Source organism: Jaculus jaculus, chromosome 1 (assembly GCF_020740685.1).
Source record: "Jaculus jaculus isolate mJacJac1 chromosome 1, mJacJac1.mat.Y.cur, whole genome shotgun sequence".
Classification (NCBI taxonomy): Eukaryota; Metazoa; Chordata; class Mammalia; order Rodentia; family Dipodidae; genus Jaculus; species Jaculus jaculus.
The window spans coordinates 242,115,725-242,133,805 of record NC_059102.1 but is presented as its reverse complement, the minus strand read 5'-3'; the positions used below and the strand labels follow the sequence as shown (position 1 = coordinate 242,133,805).

The 18,081-nt window shown below is 50.2% G+C and overlaps 1 protein-coding gene across 1 annotated transcript; it reads left to right on the top strand.

The window, feature by feature from the left end:
- Positions 1–3,034: 3,034 nt before the first annotated feature.
- LOC101610588 (proline and arginine rich end leucine rich repeat protein) lies at positions 3,035–17,262 on the top strand. The gene is made up of 3 exons (XM_004670719.2): positions 3,035–3,188; positions 10,594–11,573; positions 14,725–17,262. The coding sequence occupies exons 2-3, from the start codon at positions 10,610–10,612 to the stop codon at positions 14,898–14,900; spliced, it is 1,140 nt and encodes a 379-aa protein (XP_004670776.1). The 5' UTR covers positions 3,035–3,188; positions 10,594–10,609; the 3' UTR covers positions 14,901–17,262.
- The last annotated feature ends 819 nt before the right edge of the window (positions 17,263–18,081 follow it).

Sequence of the window (18,081 nt, the reverse complement as noted above, 5' to 3'; positions counted from 1 at the left end):
TAAATAAAAATAAAAGAACTTTCAATATATTTTTAAAAAATAATAGTGAATTAAATTGAAGTCAGAAGGGCAGAGGGTGACACGGACTGTAAGAGCAAAGCCAGGATAGAAGAAACCAGAGCTCTGACCCTAGATGGAAGGTTACTTGATCCTCTGTCAAAGGCAGATTGGTTGAGATGACCTGGCACCCTCTCTTTTACAGTGCCCCCTGATTTGTCTGTCTTCACTTTCACTTCTCAGCAATTGCCTGTAGACCAGAGGCTAACAACTCAAGCTTCCCTGAGGACATGCTGTTGAGTGTGGAGTGGAGAAGGCCAGGCCCGAGGCCAAGGTAGCAGAAGGGAAGGGTTTGCTTTGCCTAAAGACATTTAAATCCCAATGAAACGAAACAATTGAGCACTCCAAAATCTATCAGTGGAGTTTGTGGGAAGAGGCAGAGCAGAAACAATGTGGGCCATGATAGGCTGGAGAGATAGCATAGGGGTTAAGGCACTTGCCTGCGAAACATGAGTCCCCAGGTTTGATTCTCCAGTACCCACGTAAGCCAGATGCACATTGTGGCGCATGTGTCCGGAGTTCATTTGCAGTGGCTGTGCCCATTCTGTCTCTCTTTCTCTCTCTCATTTCTCTCTGCTTGCAAATAACTAAAGATATTTTTTAAATAAAAAAAAAAAGATTGGACAGGAGTTGGTATGTATTGCATTTATTCATTCATCTAGGGCTTATGTTTTAGCATGTGTGTGTATGGTGTGCACGCATGTGTGCTCCGTTGTATGTGGGTGTGCATCTGTGTGCACAAGGCCTCCTTCACTGTGTACATGTACATGTGGAGGCCATAGACTGAAGTCAGGTGTCTTCCTCAACTGTTCTCCACCTTACTTCTTGATACGAATCCAGAACTCACCAGTTCAGCTAGATTAGCTGGCCAGCAAGCCACTGGAGTCCTCCTGTCTCGGCCTCCCTCGTGCTGGGATTACAGGAACACGCCAGCACATCCAGCTGGAGCTCCAGACTTGGGTTCTCATGCTTGCACGGGGAGCCCTCTACCCTCTGAGCCATCTCTAAGCCCCTCTTCCGTTGTGTAGTTGTTTGAGACAGTCTCATTCTAGCTCAGGCTGGCCTTGAATGTGCAGTGATCCTCCGGCCTCAGCCTCTTATGTGCTGGGATTACAAGTGTGAGCCATCGCGCTGGCATGTGGCGGCTGGATGTTGGTTATTGATGGCCTCCTGGGTAAACAGGTAATGCAGGCTGAGCACATAGCTTGGTGGATACAGTACTTGCTTAACATGTGCATGGACCACGAATTGGCCCCATCACAGAAAAGAAAAAGGGCCATCATAGAACATAAATGTGGGATTCTTTTCATAATAACTTCTTAAGTTTTCATAATAATTTTTTGGATGTGTGTGTATCATATCACAGCCACATGCCAGTAGTTTGTGATCGGAACTTGAGACCTTCCTAAATGTCTCCGGTGGTCCCCTGCCTTCTGTCTGAGTGGCCTGAGATGAGAAGGGAGGAAGGAGACACATAGGTCTAAGAAAGGCTTAGAAGCTGGTTTCTATCGTGCAAAAGAATCCAGGCACTTAGGATCCACATGGATCCCATACAAATGGATGCAGGGAGCACCTTTCAGCATCCATCACTCTGGACCCTACCAGCCTGGGCTTTCCTGCCGGCTGCCTGCTGCCCCAGTGACCTAAGGTGACCAGCCATGCCTAGCTGTGGCTCTTGAGCCACAAAACAGGCGTCATCCCATCTGGACAAGGAGGGATGCTGAGGGCCTGACACACCAGGTCATGGGCATCTAGAAGGAGCCAAGTTACTCAGGCAAGGTCTCACCAGCAGAGTGGCAAGACAGGGATTTGGGACAGAAGGTGGGGACTTACGTTCCTTCTTCAATTGATTATCTTCCATCATCCTTTCCTAATCCCTAATGTCTTCTCAGTTTCTAAACTGTTTCATGTGTCTTCCCCAATCTACAAATGGGAAATGAAGGCATTTCAGGACCAAGTGACTGGTCCAAGGTCACAATAGCTTGTGAATGGCAGAGCCCAGAGCTGCAAGCCTAAATTTGAATGCTCTTTCCTGGGGAGCAGTGGCGAAAGTCTTCACTGTCATTGGGTTCTGCAGGTCTCTATGGACCTAATGATAAATAATGAATCTCCCTGAGGTTCTAAAGAGTCAGCCGGTAGCTTTTTTTTTTTTTTTTCCTGCTAACTTGACTCCAAGTGTGTTGGGCTTTTCAGCTGAGGAGCACTGTTAAGATAACAGCCATACTTCAATGTGCGTCTAGGAAGTTGATAATGTGCTACTGAAGCAGATCTCCCCATCCCTTCGTGTGGCGACCATACAGCCCCCAAATCTCACCTGAGTCTGTAATACAGAGAGGCTGAAAGGAGACTCCATCACTATTCACACGGACCAGGACCAATGACTCAAAGAGTCACGTTCCATCTGAACTCTGCTCTAACTGTGGATGAGACCCCACGCTGCCCTCCTCCCTCTCTGATCATCAGACCCTACCTCTGGCCATCAAAGGAAGTCATCTGTCACAGCAGCCCTCTGCACAGTGACACTGCACTCCCTTGGCAAGCTCCCACAAAACATGACAGAGAAGAATTGCTCCCTGCTCTGAGCCCCTTGCTGGGTCGGAGATTTAACACCAGGAAGCAGTGGGCGTGGGACGCAAGACACTTGTTAGGAGGAATTCAACAGGCCAGTGCTGACCCCAGAGACCCGCCTGGCCTGGGGGAAGGTGCTTTGCCGGCCCTTTCCTCCCTGGATTTGGCTCGTTTCTTCAAACACGGGTCAAACAGTCCCTCTCCAGAGCAGCGGCATCAGGAAACAGTATTAAAAGTGAGCCGTTAGTGGGCATCGGGTGTAGATGAGGTCTTCGGGGGTTTTGGCTGCCAAATAAAGACTTTATTGTTGTCATTCCTCCTTTCCCCAGAGCCCTCCCTCTCTCCTCTCCGCCTCCCCCTCCCTTCGACCTGCCCCTCCCTCCCCTAACCTCACCTCCCCACCCCAGTAGGAGCTGGTGGAAGAAAAGTCTCAGAGACTCAAGCAGCAAGCACCAGTAGGAGACCAGGACTTCTAGCTGGCTCTCCAACACCACCGCTCCACGGAGGGGTGGGGAGGACGAGGAGGGCGACCCCAGCGTCCAGAGGAGAGGCAGGGTGTGCAGGTAAGCTCAGGCAGACTGCAGACTGGGAAGCCTTCCTCTTCCTTCCCTCCGTCCTGCCTTCCTCTCTTATCCCACCTTCCCTTTTCTCCCACTCCAAAGAGCTCACACTTAGTCTCCCTCATCTCTTGCCTACATCTCCTCTCTTCCTCATTCTCTACCCCTGTATCTGCTTGCTGCTGAAGTTAAACTTGCTTAGAACAGATGTTTGGTGTAGCACAGAGCGCTATAGCTATGTTGCACGTGGGATTTCAACAGATCAGGTGTTGCCATAGAAACTGGACACTAGAATCCAATTCCCTGCACCTTTCACGCATCCTCACACGTTCCTGAAGACACACCACACACATGCGTGCGCACACTGGATCTTGTCTCTCCCCCTCTTGCATGGCTCGCAAGCTGCGAGAGCAAAGAGAAAGTGCGTCTTCCTCTGAGATGGCAGAGCCAGAAGAAAATCATGTGTCCTGAGTCCTGGCCAGGCAGGGAGGAGATGAGTGAGCAAGAACTAGAGATTTCTTCCTTCTTTCGAGCTTCACTGGGTAGGAGGGAGAGAGAAATAGCTGTGGTGTGTCCTGCACAGCATCTTCCTGGCAGCCCGAATTCCTGTCTCTTTGGTCCAAACCATTTGGCATCTACATAGAAAAGAAGAAAAAGTTAACCAGCCTGCAAGTCTTGGAGGTCCTGCTTCCCAGATCTGGGCAGCTTTTCCTCTTCCCTTGCAAGTAGTTAGAACTTCTGTTTGACGTTATTCTGAAAGTATCCTGACCACTCAGGTTGGTCAGAGGACCTTGTGACAAAGATGAGACTCAGAATCGGTGGGGAGAAACTGAGGGCACCCTCCACCCCGCCAGCTCTCTCCTCTCCAGCAGAGGGGCCCATGGCACACAGAGCAGGACTAGGGCAGGACTCCCAGGCAGGGCTGATCTTTAGACTCTCCTGCAGAGAAGGAGCGCATGAAAGACGTGCTAAAATGCTGGGTCAGGAGGCTCGCTCCAGACCTCTTCATGGACAGCTGGGAGAGTCCAGCGTTATTTTAGTATATCTTCTGCTTCAGGGTGGGAGTCCAGGACTCCAGTGTTCACTGCACAGAAATCCTGCTGCTCAGGAAAGATGCTCATGGTTCCAATAGGCCCATGCCCTCTTTGGGGAGTGGGAGTGAAGAAGGAATGCTGTGATTCCTCCCACCACCCCCCTTACAAGCCTGGGAGCTATATCCCAAAGGAACTTTATAGAAATAAAGTGTCCTCAAGACAACTCTAAAGAGTTCCCTCATGCCTGTTAGACTACCTGCCCCAGGTGACCAGGTGGTGGTGCTGAGCAGTGAATTTGTCCCTCCTAGATGCCTTCTCCCTCTGCACCACAGCTGGCTGTCCAGTTTTCAGAGAATAGACTGGTTACATTTCTCACTCCATCCTTTGCCTCCGTGGAGGGTGGTCCCATTTACTGGGCATGTGCATGGAACATCTTGAGGCTAGGAGGTACAAAAAAGCCAGGCACGGGCTGGAGAGATGGCTTAGCAGTTAAGCGCTTGCCTGTGAAGCCTAAGGACCCCGGTTCAAGGCTCGATTCCCCAGGACTCACGTTAGCCAGATGCACAAGGGGGCGCACGCATCTGGAGTTTGTTGGCAGTGGCTGGAGGCCCTGATGCGCCCATTCTCTCTCTGCCTCTTTCTCTGTCTGTCGCTATCAGATAAATAAATTAAAATAAACAAAAAAAAATTTTTTTTAAAGCCAGGCACAAATGGTTGGGAAGATTTCTAGATCACAGTGGGACCAGCAACCAGAAGCAGAAGATAGATGTGTCCCTTTGCTGGACAGTGTCCCTCCCCCCCCCCCCCCGCCCTGGCTACAGAGAGCATAGGACTGGGCTAGAGAGTAGAGATGGAGGGCAGAGTAAGATTTTCCGGTGGCTAAGGGACTTCAGCTAGCTGATTCTGAACCCCCGGTGTTGTCTCCTGAGCCACAAAAGGGAAGAAGTTGTTCTGTATGAAAGAGCCAGTGTCTACCCAAGCAAAACCCCTGCCTCCCAGCAGTGGGTAGGGCTGCTCCTCAACCCAGGCTGAAGGGGCAAAGACCCCTTTACTTTGAAATAGTATCAGCCATTCCTTAACACTCACTGAAAATGTACTTTCCAGTTAACTCAGCCCTCACAACAAACCTGTAAGAAGTTGTCAGGAAGGGATATAGCTCAATGTGCTTGCCTGTTATGCACAGAGTCTCTGATTTTGGTCCTTAGCAACACACACACACACACACAAAACATTATTATTCCCATTTTATAGATGTGCAAACTGGGGCTTGCCCGAGTGTTCCCACGTAAACTTGCAGGGTCAAGACCCAAATCTCTCTCTCTTTCTCCTTCCTTCCTTCCCTCCTCTATTTCCTCAGAATGGAGAAACTGCTCTCCAGACTAATCTCTTAAAGCTATAAAACCTGGTAGTCACTGGGGAGACAGACAGTCATTCCATAATAGTATTAAATTTATTTTTAGCACTTTTGATCTGCAGTGCATTTTAAAGTTGTGTGTCACACTTGTATCTGACAACTGGGATAGTCTTGTTATCCCCACTTCATAGATAAGAAAATGGAGACTCAGAACAGGAACACACCAGCCCTAATCGGAGCTTTGAAAGGGTCTCAGACGGGGTGCCCAGCTCCCTCCTCTTTCCCTGCTTCCAGCTGCCCTCTGGGCTATAGGGAAACATAAAGCCAGCCTGGCAGAGGCTAACTATGAGGAAGACAGGGCAAGGGGCATCCTGGTGTCCATGGGGATGGCTCAGGGCAGGGTAGCTGGTCCATCAAGCCATGAGGAGACTGGGGGTGACCAACTCAACAGTCTACTTGGCAAGAAACCTGGTTTGTCAGTAGTATGAAGTACTCTGCCTGGCCCAGGGAAACAAACCCAATCTCACACCCAGTTTCACCCCAGCCTCTCCTCACAGAGCCAAGTATTCTTAAACCTGCTCTCCAGGGCTTGACAAATCCTCTGGGCCTCCACCCAGCATGGCTGAGTCTAAACACTGGTGGCCCTGGCTTCTGACCTCCAAGGAACAGGACAAGTGGGAGAGAGGACCACCTCACTTAAAACTCAGGGAATGGGGCTGAAGAGATGGCTTAGCGGTTAAGGTGCTTGCCTGCAAAACCAAAGGACCCAGGTTCAATTCCCCAGGACCTACTTAAGCCAAATGCAGAAGGTAGCGCATGCTGGAGTTTGTTTTCAGTGGCTGAAGGACCTAGTGTACTTATTCTCTCTCTCTATATATATATATATACCTGCCTCTCTCTCAAATAAATTTAAAAAATAAAATTAAATAAAATTTGTATTAAAAAAAAGAAAATAAAAATTCAGGGGTCCTCTGTTCAGAGCCTGCTCTGCTGTAAACAACACATCTGCAGTTTGTCCTCTGGTTGTGCTCTCAAGATGCATGAGCTCATCGGATCCTCACACGGATGATGAGCCCAGGGCCCAGGAGGCGAGTCAGAGGCAGGATCCAAGCCCAGACTGACATGGTTAGAACTGAAATTCAAATTTTAAACACCCTTAGGAAATTCTCCTAAAATGTAGGAAGCAAATTTTGGTTGGGCAAAGCAAATGCTCTTCTCCTCTATGGGCAGCAGCTCTTTGAGTGCCATGGTTAGGGAGCAGGGTTGTCTGAGGCTTGCTGACATACATGGTCACCCAGTATTCATTGATTGAGAGTGTATTAGTGTTCTCCAGAGGAACAGAACTGATAGAATAAATTGTATTAAAAAGGAATTTATTGGATTAGTTTATGACAGTCCAACAATAGCAGATTATAGACCTGATGAGAGTCAAGGGACCTGGTAGCTGTTCAGTCCATGAGGCTGGAGGCCTCAGCAGTCCCAATCTGGCACTGAAGGCCTGGGGGCGTCCTGGAGAGATGCTGCTCTTCAGTCCATGCTGCTCTTCAGTCCACACTGGAAAGCAACAAGCAGCACTGGCAGCCAGGTGGAAGGGGAGGAGAACACCTTTCTGCCCAGAGCTTCTTTTGAGAAAGACTTCCCTCTGAGAGGGGCTGCCCACTCTGGGGGAAGGGCTCACCAGGGGGAAGGATTCCTCCTTTAATTAAGCCTTCCTGGAAGCAACCTCAGAGACCCACTTATGAGGAATGTCTGTGGATTCCTAAACAGATCAGGTAGGCACAAACTTAACCATCACAGAGGGTGAGCAGGGCCCGGTAGGGAGTGGGTAATGGGAGGTGTGCTTGCAGGAGCATAAATAATTTTAAACACATGCAGTTGCTCTACCCTAAGGGAACTATGGCTGGACAGCACCAACTTTCTAGAAGGCAAATGCATAAAGCCCTAGCTTTGAGCTTTGTGCGCAGGACTCAATTGCCTTTGAGTTGGGGTTACTTACGGTTTGTGCAATATGACTGTTCCATTTTCAGGAAAATTACAAGCCCTGTAAACATACTGATTCATAACGCCCAAGTGGTAAATGACATGTAATCCTGCAATAAGGCTCATGTTCAAGTGCTGCAAAGAACCCGTCTTTGTAGTCCTTTCAGTGGACTGTCAGAAGTGTCAGGGTGGCCTCTGCCTCCTTTCCTTCCCAGCCAGCATACCACAGAAGGCTCACACATGTAATTAGGAGACCGGGGAGTGTTAGTTTATGTGTGAGTATGAGAGAGGAGGGCGTGGATGCTTGTGCAAGAGTGTTCGGGCTGGGGTGATGGTGTGCTTGCAAGCGTACGTGTGTAAACATGTAGCATGTACATATGCAGATGGGTGACGATGACGGTGGGACTCTCTGTTGATGTGGGGCTGAACTCTGACTACTCTCCTGTTGCCTGTCACATCCGGGCCCTCCTAGGCATCCAAGCCAGGACTCCGCAGCTGGCAAGGGCCGCCTGCTGCTCCTTTGATCACAGCCAGTAGAAGGTAGTCACTAGGACAAGCAAGAGGGCCGAAAGGAAAGGTGGGAGAGGGCAAAGGGTAGGGCCTGGAGGCCACGATCACAGAGCCCGGTGCAAACTAGGGTTGCATACTAGCCGCCTCTGCTCCAGAGAACCCCAGCAAGTCTGCATCCCCAACACGGCCCAAAGCCCAGGACCGGGGAGTAGACATCGTCAAGTGTGAGGAAGATGCAGTCCGGCCCCTGAGGAAATATGGGGAGGAGCTCAGAAGGGGTGTCACAGAGATGGAAGGCGTGAGGCACCCCTCCCTGCCCTCCCTGCACCCTTCTGAGCCCAGGAGAGTGGGACGCTTGAGGGCACTGCCACTTTCCAGCCACAGCTTGAGCCTATTGGTATTTCCCATTTAAAATTTTTTTTTTAAATTTTTATTTATTTATTTGAGAGCAACACAGAGAGAAAGAGAGAGAGAGAGAGAGAGAGAGAGAGAGAGAGAGAGAGAGAGAGAGAGAATGGAAGTGCCAGGGCCTCCAGCCACTGCAAACGAACTCCAGATGCGTGTGCCCCCTTGTTCATCTGGCTAACGCGGGTCCTGGGGTCCTTAGGCTTCACAGGCAAGCGCTTAACCACTAAGCCATCTCTCCAGCCCGGTATTTCCCACTTTTAACTCAGCCTCACCACATGGCCCTATTTAAGGTCAGCGGGGCCTCCGAAGCCCCTTCAAGCTCTCGCCTCCCTCCGAGGCTCACCTGAACGTCTTCCCGATATGCTATTCCAACACTACCAGTGCCACAGAATCCAGAGAGCAACAATACCAGGTCAAAAGACAGAGTGTCTTTCCCCATATCTTTCTGTTCCTTTCCTGTTTATTTTCCTGGGAGCCTCTACATCTGGGGAGAGATTCTTGGCATGGTTCACGCTGGCAAATACCAGCATTCTCTGAGCCAAGTGCAGAGGGGCGGCCTAGCGTGTGAGTGAGCGCGGGTGGCTGGGAGCTGTCTGCACACTTCCCGTCCTCATAGCAGCCCTCCTCGAAGGGGCAGGCTTTTCATCCCGGGCTTCCTGGCCTGGGCAAGCCACTTCTTCCCTTCAGGGTCAGGACTATAAACAGTGCGGGCGAATGTGACTGGTGGATTTCAGACCATTTTCTGGTAATAAAATGTTTTCTTTTATCCCTAAATTCTTGGGCTAAACCTATCTATTTACCTACCTACCCGTCTAAACAAACTTCAAGAACAGAGCTGCTCATGTTGACAGAGGAGTTGGCTAGGAACCTCCTTCCTCAGTTTACCTCCCCAGAGCACTGCACGGGAAGGTAGACACAGTTGGAAAACCACTCTCTTATGAGATATGTAAGTGACAAAGGGCACTGGCTGGGTTGGAGATGTGGCTTCGTGGAAGAGCGCTGCCTAGTGCAAGGACGATTTCCTCGGGCCACATATCCATTACTTCTACCTGCAGAACAGCTTCATCTCCGAGCTGCCCGTGGAGCCCTTTAGGAATGCCACGGGGCTGAGAGCTACAGGGCCTCAGAGGTGAAGGGCTTTCCCCGACTAACGGCAGCGCTCCTGATTCCCAGCCCGGTGTGCTTTTTACCAAGATGGTCACCTTGTGGGTCTTATTTTGTTGAAAAACAATTTTTCATTATTATTATTATTATTATTATTATTATAAACAACATACTTTAGATGGATACATCATGTGTTGGTACCCTCTTTTCGCTCATCCCTGCCCCCATTCTGTTGGGGATGCTCCTCAGTGGGGTTGTAGGTATTCCCCATGGCTTTGTGGTTTATGCATTGTGGGAGCAGCCGTCAGTTATTTTGGAGGGGAGGGAATGCCTCTGGGCATGCTGTCTCAACCTGTGGCTCTTACAACCTTTCCGCTCCCTCTTCTGCAAAATTCCCTGAGCCGTGGTGGGTGAGTGTTAAGTCTACTTCGGTGATGAGCTCTTAGGAGCATCTGGATCTCTGCTTTGGTAAGTGTTGAGTGTCCTTAGGGTCTGTCTCCTTCACCCTGGCGCTGATTATCAGGTTCAGCATAGATGCAGCATTCTGTTCATCTTCCCAATTGTTCTGTGGTTTCAGCTGTGCCTTGGCTGAAGTGACAGTAGTGGTTTATCTTGCTATCTTCTGAAAAAGAAGAACAGATTCTCCAATGGAGAAGTAAGTCAGCATAGTTTAAATAGGATAAGCCATTTTAATTTAGGGGGAATTTGATGTACGTCATCCTCTTTTAGCCAAAAACTAGTGAGAGCTTGACACTGGACAGCATAATCTGATTTTCTATAGGATGGTCACATAAGATAACTGCCCATAAGATGGTCACTTTCTCCAGAAAAGCTAGACCTCTGGGCAGAGACTCCATAGACCCAGGTGCCTCACCTGCTCTGCGGATCTCTGGCCCTGCCCATCTCTCCTTGAGCTGGTGCTGGCCCAGTCTAGCTGCAGAGACAGGCATCTTTTCCTGAGGCCCAGCAGGCTAATGACTTCTTGGTTTTTTGGTTGTTTGTTTGTTTGCTTCCCTTACAGGTACATCACCTGGATCATGAGGTCATCCCTCTGCTGGCTCCTTCCACTTCTCCTCATCCTGGCCTCCGTGGCCCAAGGCCAACCAACAAGACGCCCGAAACCTAGTGCCAGACGCAAGCCCAAGCCAAAGCCCACCCTCAGCTTTCCTTATCCTGATGAACCTGCGGAGCCTACAGACCTGCCCCCACCCCTCCCACCCGGCCCACCATCCATCTTCCCTGACTGTCCTCGGGAATGCTACTGCCCTCCCGACTTCCCGTCGGCCCTCTACTGCGACAGCCGCAACCTGCGCAAGGTCCCTGTCATCCCCCCTCGCATCCATTACCTCTACCTGCAGAACAACTTCATCTCCGAGCTGCCCGTGGAGTCCTTTAGGAATGCCACAGGGCTGAGATGGATGAACCTGGACAACAACCGAATTCGCAAGGTGGACCAGAGAGTGCTGGAGAAGCTCCCCAGCCTGATCTTCCTCTACATGGAGAAGAACCAGCTGGAAGAGGTGCCCTCAGCCCTGCCCCGGAACCTGGAGCAGCTGCGACTGAGCCAGAACCTCATCTCCAGGATCCCACCCGGTGTCTTCAGCAAGCTGGAAAACCTGCTGCTCTTGGACCTGCAGCACAACAAGCTGAGCGACGGCGTGTTCAAGCCCGACACCTTCCAGGGCCTCAAGAACCTCATGCAGCTCAACCTGGCCCACAACATCCTGAGAAAGATGCCACCCAAGGTCCCCTCGGCCATCCACCAGCTCTACCTGGACAGCAATAAGATCGAGACCATTCCCAATGGATACTTCAAGAACTTCCCCAACCTGGCCTTCATCCGCATGAACTACAACAAACTGTCAGACCGGGGGCTCCCCAAGAACTCCTTCAATCTCTCCAACTTGCTCGTGCTCCACCTGTCACACAACAGGATCAGCAACGTGCCGGCCATCAACAACAAGCTGGAACACCTGTACCTCAACAACAACAGCATCGAGAGTGAGTGGGGGTGTGAGCAGGGAGGCCCCAGGAAGGGAGGGAGGACAGAGACTCGCACCCTGTCTCAGAAGCATCCACGTGGCTGGGGGCGGGGGAGGGTAGCCCTTACTAGTATGCACAAGCCCTGGGTTTCATCCACAGCACTGCCAAAGAGAGAGAGAGAGAGGGAGCATCCATTTAGGCTCTGGCTTTCAAATCTTGGCCTTCCTATTTGCTGTATCTGTGTGGCCTTGAAAGGATGCCTGACCTCTCCATAAGGTTTCCTTATCTGTGAAATGAGAATGGCAATACGACCTTCCAGTACAAAGCTAACAATCACTTACTATGGATGAAGTGTGCGGGATACCATGGTTGGAAGGGATGAAATCTCCTCCCTCTGTCCCTTCTCTCCAGCACCAGCTTTTCTGGTGTCCGGATCTGTAAATAGGGTAAACTCAGAAAATGCTGCTATAATCCTCCTAAAAATAGAATGGAGATATGACAATGCTCAACCTGACATGTCCTGGGCCTGCCCACTGCAGAAGAAACCGGTAGCTGTGGCAGGAAAAAATCCAAGCCTTGGTTTCGAGTAATCTGTAAAATGGGCCCAAGAGGCAGCTGTATACTCAGGGTATGAAACTGGTAAAGATGGGGCACCTAGGAAGTGGTGTCTGTAGCTGGTGTTTTCTGATTCTATCTAGAAGGCTGTAATGTTCAATTGAACAAAATAGTGATTTAAGGAAGCTCCTCTAAGCAACATTTATAGGGTCCCAAACTTGGGGTGCCAATTGCAGCCTGGGAAAGGAGGCTGGAAGCCTCAGTTTTGCTTCACTTAAAAGTGTCACCTGGGCCGGGCGTGGTGGCGCCGCCTTTAATCCCAGCCCTCAGGAGGCAGAGGTAGTAGGATTGCTATGAGTTCAAGGCCACCCTGAGACTCCATAGTGAATTCCAGGTGAGCCTGGGCTAGAGTGAGACCCTACCTTGAAAAACCAAAACAAAATAGTGTCACCTGGGAATGGTGGTACATGCATGTAATCTCAGCACTTGGGAGGTGAAGGCAGAAAGATCAGAAGTTCAAGGTCAGCCTCAGCTGCATACTGAGTTCATTAAATGAAATAAACAAGGTTCGCTGAGCATGGTGGCATGTACACGCCTGTAATCCAAGCACTCAAGAGGCTGAGGCAGCAGAGTTCAAGTAGGCCTTGGCTACATATTGAGTTCAAGCCCAGCCCAGGCTACAAAGTGAGATCCTGGGTTGGTGGGGCCGGGGGCCGGGGGGAAGGTAGTAGAGCTCAGAAACAGAAGGATATTGCCTAGTTCTTAAATAAAACCATTCATACGAGGGACGAAGCAGTTGAAAGGTAAGGGAAAGGGAGGATGAACAATATTATAGGATCCCTGTTTTCCAATCAAAAATGAGAGGAAGTTTATTGAAACTTGGATGAATCTCCCACCATCTTGAAACAATGTACAGAACAAGCCTGTTCACTTACTTATCTGGAATAGTTACAAAAAGTAAGGGAAGCTTTTTAAAATTCTTACAGAGCTGGGTGTGGTGGCACATGCCTTTAATCCCAGATTGGGAGGCAGAGGTAGGAGGATCACCCTGAGACAACATAATGAATTCCAGGTCAGCCTGGGCTATAGCAAGACCCTGCCTTGAAAACCAAAAAATAAAAAATCTTACAGGAAACAAATCCAACAATGTAGAAAAATGATCTAATTTTAACTTCTAGGTAGTCCATTCGAACAAAACACATTACTCCCAGGAAGCTATGTAGACCAAAAGGTAGGAGGAAGGGGAGAGAGAAAAGATACATCAATTCATAAATACCTAATGGATCTCACCCAGATTTTTTTTTGTGGGGGAGGGGGTTTGAGGCAGAGTTTCACTGTCGCTCAGGCTGATCTGAAATTCACTATGTAGTCTCAGGGTGGCCTCAAACTCACAGCAATCCTCCTACCTCTGCCTCCCAAGTGCTGCGATTAAAGGTGTGCACCACCACGCCCGGCTTTGTGCAGATTTTTGTGGAAGAACATGTTACTGGAGGATATCTAAGGCCTCACCCAACCCAGAATTGCAGAGGGGGACCAGTGTGTGTGATGACTGTGCTTTCAGCAATGGTCCCAAGATATCTACTACCTGTACTGTCCCATACAGGTTGCAAAATGCCTTCACCAATATTTTTGCATTGAGGTACAGAGCTGGTACACTGCAGACTGGGGAACGAGTGTTGGGGTGGTAAGGCCCAGACACAAAGGCTGTATGGGAACATATGTCACATGATCCACTCCGAGATAGAAGGTAACAAGGGAGGAAGAGGCAGGAGACAATGGAGATGACTCCTCCCCTCCCTTGACCCAACCTCCCCCATCATACACATGGTAAACAAGGCAAGGCTTAGGAAGAATGTTTTAATGTTTTATTTATTAGTTATTGATTTATTAGAGAGAGAATGGACACACCAGGGCCTGCAGCCACTGAAAACAAACTCCAGAAACATGCGACACCATATGCACATGCCTTATGTGGATACTGGGGAATTGAACCTGTATCCTTAAGCTTCGTAGGCAAGCACCCGAATCACTTAGCCATCTCTCCAGCCCATTGGAAGACCATTGAAGAAGAGGTGAAGAAGAAAATGGAACCTTGGGTCATGGACACCAGAATTCTGGGCTTACTGTCTCACTAACCCCCCTTTATTCTTCCTGCCATCCTCATTTCTGTTCCTGTAACCGCCCTGCATCCATCCTCACACTCACATCCAATCCTCAGGAAGAACTGCAGGGGAATTCTCACATCTACCCTTTGGCTGCAGATATTTCCTGCCTGTTAGCTAGCTTCATCTTTCCACAGTATGAATTTGATTATGGTTGATCTTAAAGGACCCTTGTAGACAAAATAATCCCAGTGCTATCAGAACACCCAATTCTCCAGAGCAGAAATGCCATGACAATTTTTGATCTTTCAAACCAACGTAAATCATGATACAAATGAGTAGACTGACCCTGGGGTTTAGGTTGACCCTTCTATGGTCACATGTTCCTAGAGTCAGCCAGATCCAGAGCTGAGGACTGTAGACTCCTCACTCTTGGTTGCCCTCCCCTTCTCCTTCTTCACCTGCGCCACCCACTCACCCTGCTGCCGTCTGCTCTCCTCCTGTCTCCACAGAAATCAATGGGACGCAGATCTGCCCTAACAACCTAGTGGCCTTCCATGACTTCTCTTCAGATCTGGAGAACGTACCGCATCTGCGCTATCTGAGACTGGACGGGAACTTCCTGAAGCCACCTATCCCACTGGACCTCATGATGTGTTTCCGCCTCCTGCAGTCTGTGGTCATTTAGGGCTTGCCTAGGGCTGGACCTCCTCTGATGGCACTTGAAGGCTGGTGGCCCAGGCTGTGGTGTCCACCATTTCTCTATCTCCCTTTCTTCTTCCCAGCCTTGCCTTTCTTAATCCCCTTTCCTGAGGATGGGATGTGCCATGTGTTCTGCTATAGCTCTGAAGCAAGATTCCCCACCTAGTTCCAAGGCCCCTCTGCCCACTCAAACTTCTGGCTTTCTCGGGTGTCCCTTTGCTCCAGAAATACAATTGTATGGCTACAGATTTCACCACCACCACCACCACCCCCCCCCCCCGCTGTCTTCTCCTCCACCAATCAATCTATCCTGGGTAAGACTGGGCCATGGATTGACATCTGATTTTGATTCTGGCCAAATAAAAAGCAGAAGATGGCCCAGGGCCACCCGGAGGTGAGCTTCAGAAAGGTTCAGCTGGGGACTCCTTCATCTTAGGCAGCTTGGCATCAGAAGACTGAGAAACCCAGGTCTGTTCAAAGAAGTATCCCTTCTTCCAGAACAACTGCTCCCCCACTCTGCTGGCCCACATTCTCCAAGAAGAAAGCGTGAGGGAATGACTGAAGTGGGTGGGGAGGGTCACGGTTCCCACAGGCACCTGCATCTGGGCCATCTCAACCCAGGAATGCATTGGAAGCCTCTCCCACTTTCTCCTTTCCCAGGGCTCACACTGCACTCATCCTCCTTGCTGAGCCTCAAAAGGGGAACAGCCAAGGACACGAGTGGTTCCAGGAACTAGAGTTTAGCTACAGGAAGAGGGTTGGAGGTCAGAGCCCCAGGATGGGCCTGTGTGGGTGTAGATGCGCTTGCAACCTTGACAAAATGCCAGAGGCCCTAGGGGACACGCTCACGGTGGAGAGACAAGAGGCGATGCCTTCCCACCAGCTGTTGTCTGTTATGCGGGCCTGGTCACGTCCCACCCGGAGACAGACTTTAAGGAGAGGCAGAGCACCTGGAAATCTCCCAGAAGCCTCTTGCACATTCGCAGTTGGCCTTCATCTCTACGACAGACACATTAGTGACACCTGGTGGCTGCTGAAGGTCACAGCTGGCTCTGGTCTTCTCAGGGTCTCCCCGGAGTGGTGATGGAAGCTGGTGATGGAGTTGGAAGCCATTTTCAGCCTGCAAGAGCCATAGGTGACGGGCTCCTCCCGGGTTGAAGGAGGCAGGCAGAGGCAGGAGCTGGTTCCTATTGTGAGTGGTCACAAACGGGAAAGGCTCAGGAGCCCAGATGAAGCTACAGTCTGACCTCGGTCCTTCTGCTGTCAGCTCCCCCATCTGTAAACCCAGGCAGGTAGTAGGTGGGATGTTCCTCCAAGGTCTCCCCAGAGTTTGTGTTTCAGGTCTGTGCCCCCCACACACGCAAAGCCCATGCCTAATTCAGGAAAACAAAATCCTATTACTCCTTCCCTTGTAATTTATTCCCTTTGTGGACTGCACGGACTGTCCCTCCCCCAGAGACCTCCCAGCCTCTTTCGCTGGGACAGTGAGCCACTTGGCAGGTTTCTAAGTGGAATCCGGACTGCTGGCCTCCCTCTAGGTGATGCTCTCCCTTCCCAGTCCCCAGAGTGTGTATGCTAGAGGAGAGTGTGCAGAAAGAATATCCTAGAAGTGACACACAGGGCTCACCTTCACCGAGACAAGCAAAGCTCTGGCAGTTTTGAAGAAATTGGATTCAGATGGGTCCCGAACATGCAGAAACCCCATTTGTACCCTTGCTCTTTTTTCTTACCCTTTTTGCTTATTATAGGAAACAGGGCCTATGTCAACAGAGCCTCCTTTCCCCAGTCCTGTGCAACCGCCTCGTTCTTTCCTCGTTGCAGCTGGGTTCTCCAAGGCTCCTGCTTCAAGTCAGTGCATTATTATGGCTGAAAGCAATCTGGTGCTATGGCCTGGATAAGCCCCTTTCTGCACATGTTTTCACCTTGCAACTCAGCCCCTTTGGTGAAGCTCTCGGGGAGCACAGCTCCCGTGGTTGCCCATGGCTTTTCCTGCAACTATCTGTTTTGCTTGAGCAGCCATACAACCATCAATCGCCATATTCCATCGATTCATCTGGAACATTCCAGCTTCCTCCACTGTTCTCTGCAGCTGTCAGCCAGGGGGGCAATGAAACTGGCTTTACAGAATTCCCCCCCCACACACACACACTCACACTGTGCTGGTTTCCTTTGGGTGTAGCAAGGCCCTCCTCCTCACACAAGTAGGTTCCCTCAGTGCTGTCCTATATGGAGGTGCGCATGTGTACCCCGTAGGTAGATCTATCTCCTGAAGACCATATTGCTGTGTGGAACGGCCTTCACATTTCAACACGCTTCGTAGCAGTGGAAATAAAGTCATATGAAAAACACCTTGCGTAAGCCTGATGGTGTGAATGGGTCAAGAACACCACTTTAAAGGTATCTTGCCACCCCACCCACCGGTATTCCTTCATCTTACTTACTCTGAGAAGATAGGTAAAGAAAGTATTAAGAGAACCCTTAGTGGAGCTATCACAAAGCCTTTTCTTGGAGAATTTTCCCCAAACTCCAAACCTTCATGAACAATTATTCCTAAGGTCAGACCAGAATTCTAACTGCTCTATTTAAAGCTGAAAGGCCCAGGTTCGTTCAACCCTCAGACAGCAAACTGGAGGGGTTCCTCATAGCTCGCAGAGACTCTCAGGAGCCCCTTTGTGACTGACAGGCTGAGGAAACAGCGTGCCCATGAAGAGCTGAGGGCAGCCAGCAAAGGGTCAAGTCATCTGGAAAGGTCTACAGGCCGCGTGGAAGTTCATAAAAAGCGAGAACAGTTGCTCGGGCTCTGTCTTCAGAGGAAACTTGGCCCCAGCATGGGATGCGTGATCCTGCCGGCCTAGGCCACGATGTGTGGGGTGGAAACTGCCAGCCACCCCCGCCCCTACCACCTGACTGCTCAACACCTGCTTTAGGTCAATCCAGTGAGGGCTCAGGGGTCAGCCCGGTGTGCCCCGTTCCAGCTAAGATCTAGAGGAGAAGCCATGTATGCTCCAGGCCCTTGAGGAATCCATACCTTAACAAAGGTAGGGGGGAAGGGTGTCACAGATTTTTATTTCTGGCTTTGCTGTCTGTTAAGAAGCCACATACAATCAACTGCTGGGGGACCTCCCCTCCACCTAAAGGAAACCCCCAAAGCCCTGCCCTTGGCGCTG